This window comes from Somniosus microcephalus, unplaced genomic scaffold, assembly GCF_052327205.1.
Source record: "Somniosus microcephalus isolate GS21.2 unplaced genomic scaffold, FLI_Smic_1.0 scaffold255, whole genome shotgun sequence".
NCBI lineage: Eukaryota > Metazoa > Chordata > Chondrichthyes > Squaliformes > Somniosidae > Somniosus > Somniosus microcephalus.
Window position 1 is genome coordinate 82,394 of NW_028225442.1, and position 13,265 is coordinate 95,658.

General features: G+C 46.4%; 1 protein-coding gene across 2 annotated transcripts in view; it reads left to right on the plus strand.

Moving 5' to 3' along the window:
- Window positions 1-13,265, plus strand: part of LOC147081972 (NACHT, LRR and PYD domains-containing protein 3-like) — a 105,682-nt gene that overhangs the window by 19,168 nt on the left and 73,249 nt on the right. For both annotated transcript variants that reach the window (XM_085980555.1, XM_085980556.1), the window contains one exon: window positions 5,929-6,095. In XM_085980555.1, the coding sequence (XP_085836681.1) occupies window positions 5,929-6,095 (167 nt within the window). The remainder of the gene's footprint in view (window positions 1-5,928; window positions 6,096-13,265) is intronic.

Sequence of the window (13,265 nt, forward strand, 5' to 3'; positions counted from 1 at the left end):
GGGGCTGTAAGGTGGAGAGAGACAGTGACTGAGGATCACAGTCACAGGTGGAGGGAGCCCCTGAGCACTGGAACTGTCCAATAGATACCTGGTATTGGGGACTGTAAGGTGGATAGAGACAGTGACTGAGGATCACAGTCACAGGTGGAGGAAGCCCCTGAGCACTGGAACTGTCCAATAGATACCTGGTATTGGGGACTGTAAGGTGGAGAGAGACAGTGACTCAGGATCACAGTCACAGGTGGAGGGAGCCCCTGAGTACTGGAACTGTCCAATAGATACCTGGTATTGGGGACTGTAAGGTGGAGAGAGACAGTGACTCAGAGGATCACAGTCACAGGTGGAGGGAGCCCCTGAGTACTGGAACTGTCCAATAGATACCTGGTATTGGGGACTGTAAGGTGGAGAGAGACAGTGACTGAGGATCACAGTCACAGGTGGAGGGAGCCCCTGAGTACTGGAACTGTCCAATAGATACCTGGTATTGGGGGCTGTAAGGTGGAGAGAGACAGTGACTCAGGATCACAGTCACAGGTGGAGGGAGCCCCTGAGTACTGGAACTGTCCAATAGATACCTGGTATTGGGGGCTGTAAGGTGGAGAGAGACAGTGACTCAGAGGATCGCAGTCACAGGTGGAGGGAGCCCCTGAGTACTGGAACTGTCCAATAGATACCTGGTATTGGGGGCTGTAAGGTGGAGAGAGACAGTGACTCAGGATCACAGTCACAGGTGGAGGGAGGCCCTGAGTACTGGAACTGTCCAATAGATACCTGGTATTGGGGACTGTAAGGTGGAGAGAGACAGTGACTCCGGACCATATTCTTGAGCAAACAGTGTGGCCCCAGAGAGCAGGAGGCCACCCAGCGGGGCGAGAGTGAGAGGCAGGTGGGGCACAGGAATAGGAGAGCGGGACTGGTGTCAGATTGTATAGTCGGGGGAATAAACAACCTCTTCTGTAGCCCTGAGCAGGTCCTGAATGGTTAGTTACCTCCCTGGTGCCGGTGGGAAGAACATCCTTGACCGGTGGGACCACCTCTGGGCAGGAAAGGAGAGCAGAAAATAGCCACGGTCGGAGCCAGTAACACGGATAGAAATACGTTTATAGAGGGACTATTGAGACTGAGGCACTAAACTAAGAAACCAGGCCTCAAGCTGTTGATCTCCGGATTGTTTTGCACTGGGCTGCTTAAGGCGGGTAATATGAGGCTGGTCAATGTGTGGCTGAGGGCTGGAGCAGGAGGGAAGTGTTCACGTTCTTGGGACACTAGAGTGCGTTCAGTTGGAAGGGAAGTGACGGCTGTGATCTGTCCCGACCAACATTAATGGTTTTACAGAAAAGGTGAATGGAGCAGTGGGAGGGTATCAGGGGATGTGACTGGAGAGTGGGAAATATCCGGATCGGAGACTAGAGAGAGGAATTAATAAAAATGCTGGAGTTGAAACAGAAGATTTAAGAAATAGTGAAAAAGGTATTAGCAAGAAAAAGGAAAGAGGATTTGAAATAGTGAGAGATAAAGTTGTGTTTATAAAAAGAACCGGGGACAAGTCAACATTCCCAGTGTTGGAGCGAGTATTGAGTTGTGTGTGAGTGAACAAATCATTCCAAACATTCAGAAACATGGGATGTGATCTAGTATCTATAGAAGAAACGGGGACAAGTCAACATTCCCAGTGTTGGAGCGAGTATTGAGTTGTGTGTGAGTGAACAAATCATTCCAAACATTCAGAAACATGAGATGTGATCTAGTATCTATAGAAGAAACGGGGACAAGTCAACATTCCCAGTGTTGGAGCGAGTATTGAGTTGTGTGTGAGTGAACAAATCATTCCAAACATTCAGAAACATGAGATGTGATCTAGTATCTATCGAAGAAACGGGGACAAGTCAACATTCCCAGTGTTGGAGCGAGTATTGAGTTGTGTGTGAGTGAACAAATCATTCCAAACATTCAGAAACATGAGATGTGATCTAGTATCTATAAGACACGGCCTTGGTTTTCACAGGACTCGGAGGGAAATGTTCCTGGTGATAACATTTTGAGGGAAGAGCAACAAAATTGTGGACACCAGTATTAATAAAGCATTCTATGACAATGCAGCAACAACAAGAACAAACTGGTGTTTATATAGCGCCTTTAATGTTGAAAAACCTCTCGCGGTGCCTCGCAGGAGTGTGACCAATCAGAATTTGACACCGAGTCACACAAGGAGATATTGGGGCAGGTAAAGTTTAAGGAACGCCTGAAAGGAGGAGAGCGAGGCGGAGAGGTTTAGAAGGTAAGGGTGTTCCAGGGAGCAATGCTAAGATGGAATCCATATGTACACAGTGCAGCAACAGGAAGGGAGATAGCACAATTCTCTGGGTTTTACAGGTCAGCGAGCAGTGGAGGTGAGAGAGGTGGGACTGGGGAAACTAGTTCTGACGGATGCAATTTGGGGCGATACAAAATATTTCCTTAACTTTCTAAAAATGATGGTGGAAGTGAAGTTTTGATGTACTAGATGAGGATGTGGGCCCACAGTTAGACATCACTGTAGAGAAGGATTTGGATCTGAGTAAAATAGCCGAGGTGGAGAAGTCACTGGGCTCCGAGATAATACACCCCAGACTGTTAGAGGAAGTCAGAGAGGTGATAGGAGGGACTGAGCACAGCATTTCAACCCAGGTTTAATATCAGATTGTTAGAGGAAGTCAGAGAGGAGATTGGAGGGACTGAGCACAGCATTTCAACCCAGGTTTAATATCAGACTGTTAGAGGAAGTCAGAGAGGTGATAGGAGGGACTGAGCACAGCATTTCAACCCAGGTTTAATATCAGACTGTTAGAGGAAGTCAGAGAGGTGATAGGAGGGACTGAGCACAGCATTTCAACCCAGGTTTAATATCAGACTGTTAGAGGAAGTCAGAGAGGTGATAGGAGGGACTGAGCACAGCATTTCAACCCAGGTTTAATATCAGACTGTTAGAGGAAGTCAGAGAGGTGATAGGAGGGACTGAGCACAGCATTTCAACCCAGGTTTAATATCAGACTGTTAGAGGAAGTCAGAGAGGTGATAGGAGGGACTGAGCACAGCATTTCAACCCAGGTTTAATATCAGACTGTTAGAGGAAGTCAGAGAGGTGATAGGAGGGACTGAGCACAGCATTTCAACCCAGGTTTAATATCAGACTGTTAGAGGAAGTCAGAGCGGTGATAGGAGGGACTGAGCACAGCATTTCAACCCAGGTTTAATATCAGACTGTTAGAGGAAGTCAGAGAGGTGATAGGAGGGACTGAGCACAGCATTTCAACCCAGGTTTAATATCAGACTGTTAGAGGAAGTCAGAGAGGTGATAGGAGGGACTGACCACAGCATTTCAACCCAGGTTTAATATCAGACTGTTAGAGGAAGTCAGAGCGGTGATAGGAGGGACTGAGCACAGCATTTCAACCCAGGTTTAATATCAGACTGTTAGAGGAAGTCAGAGAGGTGATAGGAGGGACTGAGCACAGCATTTCAACCCAGGTTTAATATCAGACTGTTAGAGGAAGTCAGAGAGGAGATAGGAGGGACTGACCACAGCATTTCAACCCAGGTTTAATATCAAAAATATACTGTTGGACTGAAGGAGCCCAAGTGATGTTTCTGTTCTAATGTGGAGAGAGGATTAACCTGGTAACCAGAGACCATTGTGTAGAAACCCCACCAAATCTGTTAATCCAGGTTGAATTAGCGAGCATTTAGCGAGAAAGAGGATGATGAGGGGAGGATGGAACGGATTAGCTGCAGAAAAGTCATATATGACAATTTTACAAACAATGACGGACAGGTAAAGACCCTTTGGTCCATCCAGACTTTCCCAGGCAATTGCGATACTTTGTTCTAGTTATCCCAAACCAAACCATGGGTGAGGTGAAAAAAAACAGGTAAAAACACAGGTCAATTTGGGGGATTTAAATAGGGGAAATTCCTCTCCGACCCATCTCGGCGATTGAAACTAGTCCAGCAGATCAATCTTGCACTGAATTCCCGGAAGTGTCTTCCTGTTGTAAGAGGTGATGTCCGCACCAAACAGGAACCGGTCCAGCTCTCGCCTGAAGGAATTCACCGAGTCAGTGTCCACTGCCAGAGAAGGTATCCTGTTCCAGAGGTCGACTATTCTCTGGGAAAAGAACCACCTCCTGACATCTAACTTAAATTTGGCCTTTCACAACTTAAAGTGGTGACCTCTCCGTAAGCTATGTCATTGGAACAAACTGTTAAATGGAACACAATCGATTCCCTTCATCATCTTATAAACCTCAATCAGATCACCGCTTAGTCTTTGCTTCTCTAAAGTGTAGAGTCCACATTCTTAGCCTATCTTGATAACTAAATTGCTTTATACTGGGAATTAGTGTAATGTCCCTCTGCATCAGTTTCAAAGCCTCAATATCACCCACCTTATGTGGGGACCATAACTGGACACAGTATTCCAAGTGAAGCCTTTACCAAGGTCTTGTACTAGGACAGAATAGGTTGTCTTATACCCTACTGTCATATGAATGCACCCCAATATCCCCTTTGTTCTAGCTATCACTTCACGGCATTGCTCCTGTACCTTTAGAGATGTATACACCAGAATGCCTGGATCTTCCTTTCTCCCCCTTATTTAATGCCATGAAGGGTGTATGAATGTTGAGCACTCGCACTGCCCACAGGAATAACACGGCACTTATCCAAGCTAAACATCATTTGCCAGTCATGTGCCCAATCTCCCAACACATTAAGATGCAGTTTTGTGGAGCCGTGACTATACAGGTTGATGGAATGTTGTACATGTGGTGTATGTGGGTTATCAGAAGGTGTTTGATAATGTGGCTCACTGGAAGGTGTTTGATAATGTGGCTCACCAGAAGGTGTTTGATAATGTGGCTCACAGGAAGGTGTTTGATAATGTGGCTCACCAGAAGGTGTTTGATAATGTGGCTCACCAGAAGGTGTTTGATAATGTGGCTCACCAGAAGGTGTTTGATAATGTGGCTCACCAGAAGGTGTTTGATAATGTGGCTCACCAGAAGGTGTTTGATAATGTGGCTCACCAGAAGGTGTTTGATAATGTGGCTCACCAGAAGGTGTTTGATAATGTGGCTCACCAGAAGGTGTTTGATAATGTGGCTCACCAGAAGGTGTTTGATAATGTGGCTCACCAGGTGTTTGATAATGTGGCTCACCAGAAGGTGTTTGATAATGTGGCTCACCAGAAGGTGTTTGATAATGTGGCTCACCAGAAGGTGTTTGATAATGTGGCTCACCAGAAGGTGTTTGATAATGTGGCTCACCAGAAGGTGTTTGATAATGTGGCTCACCGGAAGGTGTTTGATAATGTGGCTCACCAGAAGGTGTTTGATAATGTGGCTCACCAGAAGGTGTTTGATAATGTGGCTCACCAGAAGGTGTTTGATAATGTGGCTCACCAGGTGTTTGATAATGTGGCTCACCAGAAGGTGTTTGATAATGTGGCTCACCAGAAGGTGTTTGATAATGTGGCTCACCAGAAGGTGTTTGATAATGTGGCTCACCAGGTGTTTGATAATGTGGCTCACCAGAAGGTGTTTGATAATGTGGCTCACCAGAAGGTGTTTGATAATGTGGCTCACCAGAAGGTGTTTGATAATGTGGCTCACCAGAAGGTGTTTGATAATGTGGCTCACAGGAAGGTGTTTGATAATGTGGCTCACCAGAAGGTGTTTGATAATGTGGCTCACAGGAAGGTGTTTGATAATGTGGCTCACCAGAAGGTGTTTGATAATGTGGCTCACAGGAAGGTGTTTGATAATGTGGCTCACCAGAAGGTGTTTGATAATGTGGCTCACAGGAAGCTGTCGCCGTTTGGTATATGATGACATGTAGCCACCTGGGTAGAAAGTGGATAATATGTTTAGTTTTCTCCATTTGTGTTCACAGATCCGAACTCTACAATCACTGAGTTCTTGACAAAGTGCGACGATTACCAGCTGTTCCGGTTCACGAAATTCTACCGGGACAGACTGGAACAGGCGATTGAAGGAGGGGTGGACGGAGTCAGCTTGTTGTTAACATACGAGAGGCATTTCAGTGGACAAGAACATCGGGTAAGTGGGAGGGACACAGAATGAGTCTGGATTATCCAAACATCACAGAACTGACAGGATATCAGATCTTAGAATCACAGAATGTTACCGAAGAGAAATTGTCAAATAGGAACTAAATAGATAAACTGAAAATATTGTGAATCTGAAACAATGATATGAAGAGGTGAAAATACCCAGCGGATCGGTCAGTATCTGTACAAAGGACCGGGGAACGGTTCGGGTATAACTCTTTGTGGACTGAAAACAAAGGGAACAGTTTTAGTGGGACTGGGAAAAGGAGAGGCCAGAGGCAACAGACAGGAATTACAGGGAACGTCGTGAGTTTACTGACCTGGAAACTACTTAAAGTAAATGAAGGAAATGAGACATGACAAAAATCATCTGTGGAGTAAATGAGAGGCTTTTCAAGAACAGAAACACAATGGTTAAAATGTCTGAGACACGAACAGGAAAACTAACCCCCCAAAGAATGAGGATTGAAAACCCGACGCTGTGCAGGTTTTTCCTCCCCCTGCATCACCGGGAGTCAATTCCAACTTTGACAGAGACTCAATACTGGTGGTAGAACCTGTCGAGGAGCGTCACTCCCCGGGACAGCACTTCAGGAAATTACAGCAAGCAGCCTGTACTGTTCTGTCAGTTACCTGTAATGGAACAGAACTAAATGGAAATGATAATCGGGCAGGGTGTATAATGGACGGTCGACCTGCTACCAACTTTCCCAGTCGATAATCTAGGACATTTACTCTCATCCCAACCTCCTGCTCACTGCCCATTACTGTTAATATCCCACCTAGTCTAATCCCAACCTCCTGCTCATTACCAATTACTGTTAATATCCCACCTAGTCTAATCCCAACCTCCTGCTCACTGCCCATTACTGTTAATATCCCACCTAGTCTAATCCCAACCTCCTACTCACTGCCCATTACTGTTAATATCCCACCTAGTCTAATCCCAACCTCCTGCTCACTGCCCATTACTGTTAATATCCCACCTAGTCTAATCCCAACCTCCTGCTCACTGCCCATTACTGTTAATATCCCACCTAGTCTAATCCCAACCTCCTGCTCACTGCCCATTACTGTTAATATCCCACCTAGTCTAATCCCAACCTCCTGCTCACTGCCCATTACCGTTAATATCCCACCTAGTCTAATCCCAACCTCCTGCTCACTGCCCATTACTGTTAATATCCCACCTAGTCTAATCCCAACCTCCTGCTCACTGCCCATTACCGTTAATATCCCCCCTAGTCTAATCCCAACCTCCTGCTCACTACCCATTACTGTTAATATCCCACCTAGTCTAATCCCAACCTCCTGCTCACTGCCCATTACTGTTAATATCCCACCTAGTCTAATCCCAACCTCCTGCTCACTGCCCATTACTGTTAATATCCCACCTAGTCTAATCCCAACCTCCTGCTCACTGCCCATTACTGTTAATATCCCCTCTAGTCTAATCCCGACCTCCTGCTCACTGCCCATTACTGTTAATATCCCACCTAGTCTAATCCCAACCTCCTGCTCACTACCCATTACTGTTAATATCCCACCTAGTCTAATCCCAACCTCCTGCTCACTGCCCATGACTGTTAATATCCCCTCTAGTCTAATCCCGACCTCCTGCTCACTGCCCATTACTGTTAATATCCCACCTAGTCTAATCCCAACCTCCTGCTCACTGCCCATTACTGTTAATATCCCACCTAGTCTAATCCCAACCTCCTGCTCACTACCCATTACTGTTAATATCCCACCTAGTCTAATCCCGACCTCCTGCTCACTGCCCATTACTGTTAATATCCCACCTAGTCTAATCCCAACCTCCTGCTCACTGCCCATTACTGTTAATATCCCACCTAGTCTAATCCCAACCTCCTACTCACTGCCCATTACTGTTAATATCTCACCTAGTCTAATCCCAACCCCCTGCTCACTGCCCATTACTGTTAATATCCCACCTAGTCTAATCCCAACCTCCTGCTCACTGCCCATTACTGTTAATATCCCACCTAGTCTAATCCCAACCTCCTGCTCACTGCCCATTACTGTTAATATCCCACCTAGTCTAATCCCAACCTCCTGCTCACTGCCTATTACTGTTAATATCCCACCTAGTCTAATCGCAACCTCCTGCTCACTACCCATTACTGTTAATATCCCACCTAGTCTAATCCCAACCTCCTGCTCACTACCCATTACAGTTAATATCCCACCTAGTCTAATCCCAACCTCCTGCTCACTGCCCATTACTGTTAATATCCCACCTAGTCTAATCCCAACCTCCTGCTCACTGCCCATTACTGTTAATATCCCACCTAGTCTAATCCCAACCTCCTGCTCACTGCCCATTACTGTTAATATCTCACCTAGTCTAATCCCAACCCCCTGCTCACTGCCCATTACTGTTAATAACCCACCTAGTCTAATCCCAACCTCCTGCTCACTTCCCATTACCATTAATATCCCACCTAGTCTAATCCCAACCTCCTGCTCACTCCCCATTACTGTTAATATCCCACCTAGTCTAATCCCAACCTCCTGCTCACTACCCATTACTGTTAATATCCCACCAATCTAATCCCAACCTCCTGCTCACTGCCCATTACCGTTAATATCCCACCTAGTCTAATCCCAACCTCCTGCTCACTGCCCATTACTGTTAATATCCCACCTAGTCTAATCCCAACCTCCTGCTCACTGCCCAGTACTGTTAATATCCCACCTAGTCTAATCCCAACCTCCTGCTCACTGCCCATTACTGTTAATACCCCACCTAGTCTAATCCAAACCTCCTGCTCACTGCCCATTACTGTTAATACCCCACCTAGTCTAATCCCAACCTCCTGCTCACTGCCCATTACTGTTAATATCCCACCTAGTCTAATCCCAACCTCCTGCTCACTGCCCATTACTGTTAATATCCCACCTAGTCTAATCCCAACCTCCTGCTCACTACCCATTACTGTTAATATCCCACCTAGTCTAATCCCAACCTCCTGCTCACTACCCATTACCGTTAATATCCCACCTAGTCTAATCCAAACCTCCTGCTCACTACCCATTACCGTTAATATCCCACCTAGTCTAATCCCAACCTCCTGCTCACTGCCCATTACTGTTAATATCCCACCTAGTCTAATCCAAACCTCCTGCTCACTACCCATTACCGTTAATATCCCACCTAGTCTAATCCCAACCTCCTGCTCACTGCCCATTAGTGTTAATATCCCACCTAGTCTAATCCCAACCTCCTGCTCACTGCCCAGTACTGTTAATATCCCACCTAGTCTAATCCCAACCTCCTGCTCACTGCCCATTACTGTTAATATCCCACCTAGTCTAATCCCAACCTCCTGCTCACTGCCCATTACTGTTAATATCCCACCTAGTCTAATCCCAACCTCCTGCTCACTACCCATTACTGTTAATATCCCACCTAGTCTAATCCCAACCTCCTGCTCACTGCCCATTACTGTTAATATCCCACCTAGTCTAATCCCAACCTCCTGCTCACTGCCCATTACTGTTAATATCCCACCAATCTAATCCCAATCTCCTGCTCACTGCCCATTACTGTTAATATCCCACCTAGTCAAATCCCAACCTCCTGCTCACTGCCCATTACTGTTAATATCCCACCAATCTAATCCCAATCTCCTGCTCACTGCCCATTACTGTTAATATCCCACCTAGTCTAATCCCAACCTCCTGCTCACTGCCCATTACTGTTAATATCCCACCTAGTCTAATCCCAACCTCCTGCTTACTGCCCATTACCGTTAATACCCCACCTAGTCTAATCCCAACCTTCTGCTCACTGCCCATTACTCTTAATATCCCACCTAGTCTAATCCCAACCTCCTGCTCACTGCCCATTACTGTTAATATCCCACCTAGTCTAATCCCAACCTCCTGCTCACTGCCCATTACTATTAATATCCCACCTAGTCTAATCCCAACCTCCTGCTCACTACCCATTACTGTTAATATCCTACCTAGTCTAATCCCAACCTCCTGCTCACTACCCATTACTGTTAATATCCCACCTGGTCTAATCCCAACCTCCTGCTCACTGCCCATTACTGTTAATATCCCACCTGGTCTAATCCCAACCTCCTGCTCACTGCCCATTACTGTTAATATCCCACCTGGTCTAATCCCAACCTCCTGCTCACTGCCCATTACTGTTAATATCCCACCTAGTCTAATCCCAACCTCCTGCTCACTGCCCATTACCGTTAATATCCCACCTAGTCTAATCCCAACCTCCTGCTCACTACCCATTACTGTTAATATCCCACCTAGTCTAATCCCAACCTCCTGCTCACTACCCATTACCGTTAATATCCCACCTAGTCTAATCCCAACCTCCTGCTCACTGCCCAGTACCATTAATATCCCACCTAGTCTAATCCCAACCTCCTGCTCACTGCCCATTACTGTTAATATCTCACCTAGTCTAATCCCAACCTCCTGCTCACTGCCCATTACTGTTAATATCCACCTAGGCTAATCCCAACCTCCTGCTCACTCCCCATTTCTGTTAATATCCCACCTAGTCTATTCCCAACCTCCTGCTCACTGCCCATTACCGTTAATATCCCACTTAGTCTAATCCCAACCTCCTGCTCACTGCCCATTACCGTTAATATCCCACCTAGTCTATTCCCAACCTCCTGCTCACTGCCCATTACGATTAATATCCCACCTAGTCTAATCCCAACCCCCTGCTCACTGCCCATTACCGTTAATATCCCACCTAGTCTATTCCCAACCTCCTGCTCACTGCCCATTACGATTAATATCCCACCTAGTCTAATCACAACCTCCTGCTCACTGCCCATTACTGTTAATATCCCACCTAGTCTAATCCCAACCTCCTGCTCACTGCCCATTACTGTTAATATCCCACCTAGTCTAATCCCAACCTCCTGCTCACTGCCCATTACTGTTAATATCCCACCTAGTCTAATCCCAACCTCCTGCTCACTGCCCATTACCGTTAATATCCCACCTAGTCTAATCCCAACCTCCTGCTCACTACCCATTACTGTTAATATCCCACCTAGGCGAATCCCAACCTCCTGCTCACTCCCCATTACTGTTAATATCCCACCTAGTCTAATCCCAACCCCCTGCTCACTGCCCATTACTGTTAATATCCCACCTAGTCTAATCCCAACCTCCTGCTCACTACCCATTACTGTTAATATCCCACCTAGTCTAATCCCAACCTCCTGCTCACTGCCCATTACCGTTAATATCCCACCTAGTCTAATCCCAACCTCCTGCTCACTACCCATTACTGTTAATATCCCACCTAGTCTAATCCCAACCCCCTGCTCACTGCCCATTACTGTTAATATCCCACCTAGTCTAATCCCAACCTCCTGCTCACTGCCCATTACCGTTAATATCCCACCTAGTCTAATCCCAACCTCCTGCTCACTGCCCATTACTGTTAATATCCCACCTAGTCTAATCCCAACCTCCTGCTCACTGCCCATTACTGTTAATATCCCACCTAGTCTAATCCCAACCTCCTGCTCACTGCCCATTACTGTTAATATCCCACCTAGTCTAATCCCAACCTCCTGCTCACTGCCCATTACTGTTAATATCCCACCTAGTCTAATCCCAACCTCCTGCTCACTACCCATTACCGTTAATATCCCACCGAGTCTAATCCCAACCTCCTGCTCACTGCCCATTACTGTTAATATCCCACCTAGTCTAATCCCAACCTCCTGCTCACTGCCCATTACTGTTAATATCCCACCTAGTCTAATCCCAACCTCCTGCTCACTGCCCACTACTGTTAATATCCCACCTACTCTAATCCCAACCTCCTGCTCACTGCCCACTACTGTTAATATCCCACCTAGTCTAATCCCGACCTCCTGCTCACTGCCCATTACTGTTAATATCCCACCTAGTCTAATCCCAACCTCCTGCTCACTACCCATTACTGTTAATATCCCACCTAGTCTAATCCCAACCTCCTGCTCACTGCCCATTACTGTTAATATCCCACCTAGTCTAATCCCAACCTCCTGCTCACTGCCCATTACCGTTAATATCCCACCTAGTCTAATCCCAACCTCCTGCTCACTACCCATTACTGTTAATATCCCACCTAGTCTAATCCCAACCTCCGGCTCACTGCCCATTACTGTTAATATCCCGCCTAGTCTAATCCCAACCTCCTGCTTACTGCCCATTACTGTTAATATCTCACCTAGTCTAATTCCAACCTCCTGCTCACTACCCATTACTGTTAATATCCCACCTAGTCTAATCCCAACCTCCTGCTCACTGCCCATTACTGTTAATATCCCACCTAGTCTAATCCCAACCTCCTGCTCACTGCCCATTACTGTTAATATCCCACCTAGTCTAATCCCAACCTCCTGCTCACTACCCATTACTGTTAATATCCCACCTAGTCTAATCCCAACCTCCTGCTCACTGCCCATTACCGTTAATATCCCACCTAGTCTAATCCCAACCTCCTGCTCACTGCCCATTACTGTTAATATCCCACCTAGTCTAATCCCAACCTCCTGCTCACTACCCATTACCGTTAATATCCCACCTAGTCTAATCCCAACCTCCTGCTCACTGCCCATTACTGTTAATATCCCACCTAGTCTAATCCCAACCTCCTGCTCACTGCCCATTACTGTTAATATCCTACCTAGTCTAATCCCAACCTCCTGCTCACTGCCCATTACTGTTAATATCCCACCTAGTCTAATCCCAACCTCCTGCTCACTACCCATTACTGTTAATATCCCACCTAGTCTAATCCCAACCTCCTGCTCACTGCCCATTACCGTTAATATCCCACCTAGTCTAATCCCAACCTCCTGCTCACTACCCATTACCGTTAATATCCCACCGAGTCTAATCCCAACCTCCTGCTCACTGCCCATTACTGTTAATATCCCACCTAGTCTAATCCCAACCTCCTGCTCACTACCATTACTGTTAATATCCCACCTAGTCTAATCCCAACCTCCTGCTCACTGCCCATTACTGTTAATATCCCACCTAGTCTAATCCCAACCTCCTGCTCACTGCCCATTACTGTTAATATCCCACCTGGTCTAATCCCAACCTCCTGCTCACTGCCCATTACTGTTAATATCCCACCTAGTCT